Source organism: Linepithema humile, chromosome 7, assembly GCF_040581485.1.
Source record: "Linepithema humile isolate Giens D197 chromosome 7, Lhum_UNIL_v1.0, whole genome shotgun sequence".
Taxonomy (NCBI): domain Eukaryota; kingdom Metazoa; phylum Arthropoda; class Insecta; order Hymenoptera; family Formicidae; genus Linepithema; species Linepithema humile.
Genome location: NC_090134.1, coordinates 16,163,108 through 16,172,900, shown reverse-complemented (window position 1 = coordinate 16,172,900; position 9,793 = coordinate 16,163,108). Strand labels below are relative to the sequence as shown.

Genomic DNA, 9,793 nt, shown 5'->3' with positions numbered 1-9,793 from the left:
GATGAAGAACGCGTTAGTAAAGGAAAATTGAAGACCCTGAAACATTTTATGTAGATTCTTTTATTATGTCATCTTTTATAGTAAATATTTGTTACAATTTACATATATATTGCTTTTAACACAAGCTAGCAATTTGCAAGTTTTACTTAGAAATATATATTTGCCTTAAATTTATATACTATAATAATTTATAACACAGATTTTATAGTCATAATAATTAGTGACGCCAAAGATGAATATAGGGAAAGGGGGGGGAGTTTATCTTCTATAGATATTATATAAGATACTTACGTCTCGCTCGTTGAACGAGGCAGGTGAACAACACATGTGGCACCTAATACTGTCATGGCAAAAGAAGAAAAATGGACGTTAGCTGTAATCGAGCGGCAAGCTTCTTCGGGGGAAAATTATTCAGCGTGCGATCATATTGATCCTTTGTTATCAAGCACGTCCGTGCTATATTTAGCAATCTCTTTCCGAACCGTCTTTTGCTAAAACCGGTGTATTCGAAGGGCATCGAAATGCGTGCTCTTCCTTGGAATCAGCAAAATTATAAGTCTAAATCTGAAACAATTGAATTAAGTCTGATTATTGTAAAAAATTCAATGTGAAATGGTAAAACGCAATTACTTATCTACTCGAGAAGCAACCGACATTCGGCTTTGTGCGTGTCATTAATTGCTACCAGTTGACACCAATTATAAAACACACGATGACATCGTGTCTCTAATGATGTAACCGAGCAGTATGCGTGAAAAATATTTTTGCACTCTTATTAAAAGAAGTATTATACAGATTTAACGTCGACAGACTTTTCATTATTTTGTGTAGAAAATCGCATGCATAATAAAGAGAAATATTTGCATATTTTAACATTTGTCATAACATATTTATTTTACTTCTTTAGCTTTTAGAATTCTAATTAAAATACCTCGACGTGTGACTTCATTATACTGTTGTTTTAATAATTGTTTTTATTAAGATAAAAATGTATATTGTTCATACTATTCGAAATTATATTATCATTATTCCAACAGAGCGTGAATCAACAAGTACGTGCATGTTTGTAGATTAGACTGTACGCGAACATATGAGCATTTCACCGACTGCAGATTAAAATGTACATGTCTACAATGAAATTTTTAACATGCAAATGTCATATGAACAACTTTTCACTGCCTGTGTAATACAAATACAATGACGTATTTTTAGTAATGTAATCAAAAGTTTTGATAAAGCACGCGAAATAACAAGTTAACGAAAGTCAATTTATAGCTCTCCCCGCACAGTATTTGCGATAAATTTACACTTCACGTACTTGTGTAATATTTTCGCACAGATAACTAGAAAATTGGAAGATTGCAAATTCCATTCTTCCGCAAAGAAATGGAACTCGCAATATCGCAAAGTAAATTTTCATCGATAGATTTTAATCCATTTTTCAGAATCTTGTGAAAGACAATAAACATCTGTGTGTGACAATCAGCCTTACACAGTCAAATTACTTGCTCGATTGATAGTCGATTGATACAGATAGTAGCGTGTGCATGGATCCGCGAGGTAAGGGCAGTAAATATGCTCGTGTGTATGCGCACATGTGTGTGTGTGTGTGTGTGTGTGTGTGTGCCCGTGTACGCGCATGTGTATACATTCGCACAGATAAGGGGTATAGAGACGAAGATATAAAAACCTAATAGCTGCATGCCCTCGACGCATGCTCCGTTTCGGGGTTTGGCTGGGGTGATATCCAGTCGGGTAAGAGAGCTTCGTCTGGTAGCGCCTGGTTTTCGCGTCGATCATTACCAGGCAAAGTGCAGGCCGTCAAAGGCGCGCTGAAAGGGAAAATGACGGATTTGCCGTTTCATTCCGTATCCCGTCATCCGTCTCGACGTGGTGGATACTGAGGACACCTCTTCAACCCCCAACTGAGCTGAGTCGATGTCCTCAAAGTGGTGCGAAACCTGCTGGATTCGTCAGAGCGACCGGCACAGCTGCGGGATAGCGCGGCGCCAGGTTCAGGCTTTCATCAGCGATTAACGCGGTCGACCTCGACTGCGACGCCGGCCTTGGTATCACCGACCACGTCATCGGCATCCCCGGGATATACGCGCGTGTACGTAAAGACGGCTGTTCAGTGTCAGTGTGCGTGCGCGATGAAACAACACACACCACCTGTGGCATATCCGTCATCGTCGTATTTACGTTGGTGCCTGCAATACATATTGTATCATTAAATTCAGCGACGAGATCGTTCATCTCACGGCGCATTAAATGCCCATCGAACCGACGGGGATTGGAAATGAAATTTCGGTGACGCGCGATCGTGCGAAACGAGTTTTGACACAGTTGAATAAATAAAGAATGAAATAATACATGGAAAATTCACAAGACGCAGTACGTTAAACATATTTTTTAAAACGTATAAAAGCGATTTGGTACTGTTATGTGCTCTTAACGGATGCTAAACAGTGCGAGAAAAACTGTCTAAAGATATATATCTCGCCTGAAAATTCTTTTTATTATAGAAATAAATTTATGTCTGAAGGCACCGAAATTAAATTGGTTTCAACCCCTGTTCTTTTCGTCGATCATTGACCGGTAATACATGCACGGAAGACTCGCATAGCTTGAAAGGTCGGTCGCAAGGATCTTGGTGAATTAATATCAAGTCAATGATCACAGAGAAAAAAAAAGAGAGAGAGAAAAATATAATTCAGTCTAAAATTACCGAGTGCCTTCGTCATCGTATCTGTTTAGATCACACGTCGAGCACTTGGTTATTAAATTCTTTCAGTTAGAACTTATTCCATTGTGCGAATTCTAGAAGGAAATTTAATATCTGTGACAAATAAAAAAATTCCGCGCAAGTTTTTGCTTGACTAAAAATAATTTTAATTGTGAAGGGTTGAGGAACGAAAATCGCGGTCATTGATGATATGACCGAGCAGTCCATATCGTTCCATTCTACTACCAACATGAACGAACACGAGAAAAACTTAATGACGGGGTCGTTGGAGCAGAGGAAGGAAGCTTTCAAGGAAGACGAGGAGCTTATGAGGGAGACCACGAAATTTATTAGCGATGTGATAGAGACTGCTGCTACGGAAGCTTCGAAAAGAAAAATTCAATCGGAGGTAATGAGCTGACAAAGTTTGTTTCAATGAAAGAGGGATATACGAGCCGGAGAGCAAAGTGCTTTTAAAATCTGTTATTATGACTAACCGTTAATTATTAACGTCAATTTTCACAACCGTTATTGTAAAAATTAAACAAACAAGACCACTTCTTTGTGTTTCAGGGAGCTGACGGCGGCGAAGGTAGGTAAAAATTAATCTTGCGTCACGACCCTTACGAAACTAAAATATTCTAATTTACGAGATTTAAATATTCTTGATTCACTCGCGTCGGCTATAATGAAGAAAAAGAAGGCAGATATAAATAAAGCGGTAAATAAATAAAGCGGCAGAAGAGGTAGGCGAAAAGCAAATGAAAAAAGATAGTGTGATAAGCATATAGACGGCTAGATAAATGCTAGGTAAATGCTGAGGTAACTTAAGAAATCTCTAGATATTGATGACTATATAAACGAATAGATAACAATGGACATAATTGATTAAATAGATAAAATAGTTTATTTGAATCGACGCGTAGAAATTTTATGTTTATATAATATTTCCGATATTGTTATTGATGGCACAGAAAAATATCTAAGCAAAAAATTATTGTTCGAAAGAAAAATCGATATTTATAATTAAGTACACATAATATTAATATAAATAATTGAGATATCAAATATTAATACATATTTAAAGTTGTTCAACGCACAATTAATAAAATTCACGGTTAACATTATTTATTCAAAACATTTCGCTGATATTTATTTTGCGATGCGGATTGTCTGAATAAAAAAAAATGTCAACAATCATAATATTCATCCAATATCTTTTCCCTTACACATTTATCGTGCCATCAACAACAACGGAGATATCTCAGATGATTTGTTAGATGAAATACCCTGTAGAGCTACTTACGAAGTAGAACGACGCACAATTATAATTATCTTTCAAGATTGATATTTATAACATGCTAGCTATGCGTATGTGTGTGTGCAGGCAGTAGATTGAAGGGTGGCGATACCATCGCTGGCTGGAACAACCGAGCGCGTGGATTCTGCAATCGTATTCTGAATGCGCTTTGCCCATGCTTCACCAACCATGGTAAATCGTAGAGTGATTCATGTAGTGACCATCGCCACGCTACTGTCAGTCTCCTTTATAACTTATAGTTTCGCATAGCGCGCTCATCATATCACTTTACCATCGATCAGATTGCCGACATCCTCTCATACCACCTACAGGCAGACCGAGAACGAGTCGACACCGATTGATTGCCCGGTCAATTTGAGTATCGAACCGATACTCGCGAACGATTGCTTTAATCGCTTCGTCGGTTTAGCGAAACGATGTCCTTTTCAAACGATACCGGACATTATTTCTCGAAACGAGAACCGATTGCCGTCGAACCGTTCGATATTACCCACCTTCCGATAAATCATTCGATCACACACAATTTGATCCCTCGATGTAAATATTACAGAACAAATTCATCGTCGAGGTGTTCGTCAAGATATCTTATCACCACAAAATCGCGTCGACATGCATTTTCCTTGCAAGATCGTTAGATTGTTGTTGTTCAACTGTCACTTGCAAATCCATCAGACAACACGGCATTTATACTTCTTCATTCGGACTTCTTCACAAGCGATCGATCAGCAGATCCGTAGCAATCCGGCATGTTTCATCACCGAGCAATAAGCGCAACTGGAAACGGTAGCTTGCATCACAAGTACCTGAAAATAATCGAAAAGCGAGAGTTAATTAATTGTTAAAAGTTACTTTGAGTATTTTTAATAATCAACAAAATATATTAATAAAGTTAGTGATAAATATCTCATCACACGTTCTATAAATTTACACTTCTCTTTATTCTTCTCTTCCATTTAAGCTAATGAAAACTAATGCAAGTAAACGCGAAAATAAACTGGGAGAGAATCTCAGCTCGCGCATCAACCAAAATGATTATTTACGAGGCGTAGAAGCCGTTAATATAAAACGGCGAAGTGGAATGCTTTGTTTTCGGAGCGTAAGCGAGCTGAGCGTTTTCAGAGCGCGTTTTGCATCCCGTGAATAGCGTGAAATGGCGAAATAGTGTCGATCGAGCGGTTGACACCACTTGCATGCTAAAATACTAGAGGATGTGGCATACGAGAGCGATTGAATGCACAATGGATATGTATTCTTTTCCTCTAGAACTGTTCGCCTGGACTCCGTACCGGTATCGCTTCACAAGACCTTAACCGTTCGATGACTCCCGGATTTCCCGTTCCGTTCGTGCGAACTTGCAATTGATGCTAATAAATGAAATAGGATTAAGCTTTCTTTTCACTGTCAATTCGATCTCGCGTCGCGTGTCTCACACGGGCCAACTGAAGACATCTACGTACCTTATCTAAAAATCGACGTGATTTTCTAATCTCCATGGCTAGTAGGAGACGTCTGTTAGATTAGGTATTAATCGTGTGTGTGAATATGAAGATTCTCTCACAGCATGCAAATCGTCGTTGCCGACACACGCCCAAATTAATCTTCCCGATGACACCTGGAAAAAAAAAAAAGAGACAAGAATCAATCTATTGTAGCTGCTGTGCAGCTGAGTGTGAACAAAGCTAGTGTTCAATGAAAAAAAAAAATAATAATAATTGCAGGCGTAAGTAATTAGAAGAGCTCCATGTATACTTCATTTACGAACGAACTGCGATGTCTCAAAGCGGTTTGGTCGAACACGGCAATAATTAGTTTCTCATTCACTTCGTTCGACGTGAGAACACATCGTTTTGAATTACGCCTTCCAATTCTATATAAGTTTCTCAAATAAGCATCTTAGCTGTAATACGCCACGTGTGACAAATAGTTCCTCTCGCAATATATGAAAATTCACTTTTGATCTATAGCACATGAGAAGCATTTTCATGTACAATCAAAAAAAAAAAAGAAAAAAAAGACATGTGTGTGACGTTTCGATCGTTCAAATTTTTCTCTGTACTAGCTAGAAAAATGGTGGTGTGTATAAAGTAGTTTTATATTACGTAAAAGTTGAGAAATAAATATTGGAATTTATAAATGACAAAATGTGTAAAGCTAAAACGAGATGTGATGATGTGTATCATACTGTCGACGATTAAAGGATGAATATTCTTGGCATTTTAACTATTTTATGCAAATGTGGAAAGAGAATGTTTTGTTTGTATAAATTTTGAAGAGAAAAAGATACATTAATCTGTCACATATTTCAATTTGCAATTTGTTCAACACGTTTCAAAGATACGACACGATTTTCAATCGATTCAAAAGTATATGTATTTAACAAGTTGAATTTATAACAATTTAAAAGCAAGCACAGCAATAATGCATGTGAATACAATTAGAAAATCTGTATCAAACACTGTACGCTTTATGTGTTTACGTGTTATAGGATGTCAAACAAGAGAATTAATCGAGTATATCGTGATGTAATCTTGTCAATATTAGTTTCGACTTGAAAATTATCGAAATGGCTTTCATAATAGATAAGCAATGCTTCTGATATTGCTTGTCACAAGAGAAACCGGATCAATACCATCGTTGTAAAACTGACACGCGTATGTCATTATCGGAAAAATGATAGATGAACAATATTATATTTATTTTATTTCTATACTGCACGCGCGCGCGGATCCGTGAAGCCTCGTTATAACCGTCGTCAAAAAGATTATTCGAATGCATCATTTTATACATAATAGAGGAATTAATTGGATACCAAAATGAGTTTCAGCGATCGACTGTCTTAAAATGCTGTGTATTATCCGTACTAACATTGAATGTACCTGTTTCAATCAACTGTTGTGTAAGTTAGATTTAATTGTACGACTGTCATTGAATAGGATATGCCGGAAAAAGACGCAGTAGTCGCAGCCCTATTGATGAATAATATTCCAAAAAATCGTATTTTTCTTAACGAATTTACAATTTAAGATTATTTAAATCCTCTGCACGGCGAAGCTCTTCGCGAATAATCGATTCGAATAAAGTGTCGAGGCTACTAGCGTACGTCTTTTTTGGAGTATCCTACTACAGATCTCTCTGCGCAATGTCAAAAGAGGCTCGGCACAAATCGCACGGGTCATGGTTTATCCTCTGTGTGTATGTGCCGCAGCAACCACCACTATGTAACCGGCGATGACTATATTTCGACGTTCAAGCGTCGGCGGGACGTAAAGGTGCCAGAAAGAAAATCAATATATCGCGCGGTCCCCGTTTTGGCCATAAATTGCCACTTGCGGAGCACATGCCGTCTACATATTTCGCTGGCGAAATTAACAAAGAAACACGCGAGTATTCTCGCTGCGTACGCGCGCTTTCGCCTCTTCCGCGTCCTTAATTGTTCGCCTGTATGTGCATATTGAAATTCCTGTCATAGTATGCAAGGGGCATGCTAGGAGGTTGCGAGGTCCAAGCATATTTTATTTTCGCGCACTCCTTACCACATATATACGCATACATATATACACACACACACACACATATACATACACACATATGCCCACTTAGCGACAGCAGATTGTCCCTGATAATTTGCTGAACGTTTCTCGTATTTCTGAAACAAAGACAATGCGAAAAAAGTACTTCACGTTGCCTATTTAGTGTATGTATAGAGGGATCAACAGTGTATTATGTATATCAGAGACGAGTGACAATCAAACGTATGTGGACGTAAAATTGTCGTGATCTACATATATATATATATATATATATATACACGTTATAAAATACAGATATATAAAATTTAATATCGCGACAAACTTTGTATTTTTGCGTTACCGGAAAACACTTGATATGTATAAAAGAGATATATTATTATTTAAGAGATATATTGTTATCTTCGTATAATCTTTGGTACCGCGAAACTACAAATAATTAACACAGCGGCCGTTGATAAATAACCAGACACATACTATTAACAGATTTATCACACTTACGAAAGTATTACTCTGGAAGCGATGTCATGTGTATAAGTATATAATAAACATTAACGTTAAAAGGAACAATCGTCTGTCGATTTTTATACGCATTCCCTCTACAGTCTTCGTTATTATTTTTCTAGATATTATCTTTTTGTATAAGTTACTCGCTTCTAGTTATTTCTTGCGCTATCAATATATATTGCATTATCGTGTATCGTAATAAATTTGAATAATGTAGTATATTGTTTGATTGATACAACGTATCTTTGATAGGGTTGGGTGATTGCTATGGTAACGTAAACGTAAGACGTTCAATGAAGCTTCATGCATATTCCACGTTGAGAGTAACTTGAAAAGTGGAACGATTTGGAATTTGACAAGACGAGCGTGTTGCAAGAAATAATTAGGAACGATTTTTTTGATAACACAACAGTTATGCATTATTATATATTTTTCTACCTGAACAAGCACGGCCAAAAGCGGTAAGTAAGCAACTGTGATACAGAAAATTGAAAATGTCAACGTCAAATGACATAAAGAAAAGCAGAAGACATATACCTCTTTCGCATTTTCTTTTATCTTTATATCATATGTGTAATATTCTCAAATTTATATTAGTATAATTTCGATAGAGGAAACGTTAAAGACTAATGCACAATGGATATTTCGTATCACATACAAGAGAAAAATAGAATGCAGGAAAAAGAAGAAAACAATAAACAAATTAATATTTATAAATCGGAACCATGCACACGATCAATAAAGCGAAGTGACGTATTTGAGGAGCTTGTTAAGAAATCTCACAAAAGACATTGCAATTGGATGAAATCCTCTTCCGATACTTTGTGTCCGAATGCAAAGTTTCTAAAAAATAATCGCGTATATCAGAAAGCTCTGGATCGTTTAAAAACTTACGCTACAGATGAAGCAAATATTCTTGATTCGTCAGAAAAATGCGAAACTTTATCGAGGTAAGTAATCAGCGATTCGCAAAATATGACAAAATATTATTTCTTAACATTATGTAATATGATATGCTTTAATATTTTCCATCGTGCATTAATAATTTGTTGCAAATATTATAAATATAAATATTATAAATAATATATATTCAACATAAATTATGTCTATTGTTATTTAAAAAAATACTAAATAAACTTGAAGGAAAACTGCGTCGAAGAAAAAAGATGATAAAGAAATCTCATATCAAAAGAACGATTACTATACATCACTACGTCGGCAAAGAGCCGAATTTCGGATTCATCTGATCAGGAAGATCAAAGGACGGGAAAAACGCGATGAAAGCCAGCGTGAGGAAGCGATGGAAATATGCCCAGACGATGCAAAAGAGCCGACAGTTTTAGACGACGATGTTTGCGGACAAACAACGACGGCTTCGAGCAGCGATATCGATGACAGTTGGCTCACGGAGGAAGACAAGAATCTCTTGAGGTATTACTACTACATTCTTCATGAGGTCGATGATGCTTACGCAGGCACCTTAGATTCTGACACGTTAAAGAAGATAACGAGCATGGTGCCCGCCGAATGGCAGGAGAGACAAAACGAATGTTTCGGCCGATTAATTAAGGAATTAAGAATCGACTTCGTTACAAGCATGAAAAAGTCCATCGTCGACTTCGCGCTGCAGGAACCTTTCGAGGAAGCGTACAGTATCTGCGCTCCGGTTAGTGCCGAATGCATGACAATACAACACTAGTTCCGTATTGTAGC

The 9,793-nt window shown here is 37.1% G+C and overlaps 2 protein-coding genes across 7 annotated transcripts; both read left to right on the top strand.

Moving 5' to 3' along the window:
* Positions 1-1,732: 1,732 nt before the first annotated feature.
* On the top strand, positions 1,733-8,143 carry LOC105677971 (uncharacterized). Of its 6 annotated transcripts, XM_067358680.1 has the most exons (6): positions 1,733-2,394; positions 2,526-2,634; positions 2,904-3,134; positions 3,299-3,317; positions 4,113-4,217; positions 4,597-4,969. In XM_067358680.1, the coding sequence occupies exons 3-6, from the start codon at positions 2,937-2,939 to the stop codon at positions 4,812-4,814; spliced, it is 540 nt and encodes a 179-aa protein (XP_067214781.1). In that variant the 5' UTR covers positions 1,733-2,394; positions 2,526-2,634; positions 2,904-2,936; the 3' UTR covers positions 4,815-4,969. The 6 variants fall into 6 exon arrangements, with proteins under 6 accessions (XP_067214781.1, XP_067214784.1, XP_067214783.1 ...); XM_067358683.1 differs by lacking the exon at positions 2,526-2,634 and having other exon boundaries at positions 1,733-2,113; XM_067358682.1 differs by lacking the exon at positions 2,526-2,634 and having other exon boundaries at positions 1,733-2,202.
* A 351-nt stretch (positions 8,144-8,494) lies between these two features.
* On the top strand, positions 8,495-9,786 carry LOC137001220 (dynein axonemal heavy chain 7-like). Its single transcript, XM_067359607.1, has 2 exons — positions 8,495-8,541; positions 9,224-9,786. The coding sequence occupies exons 1-2, from the start codon at positions 8,495-8,497 to the stop codon at positions 9,777-9,779; spliced, it is 603 nt and encodes a 200-aa protein (XP_067215708.1). The 3' UTR covers positions 9,780-9,786.
* The last annotated feature ends 7 nt before the right edge of the window (positions 9,787-9,793 follow it).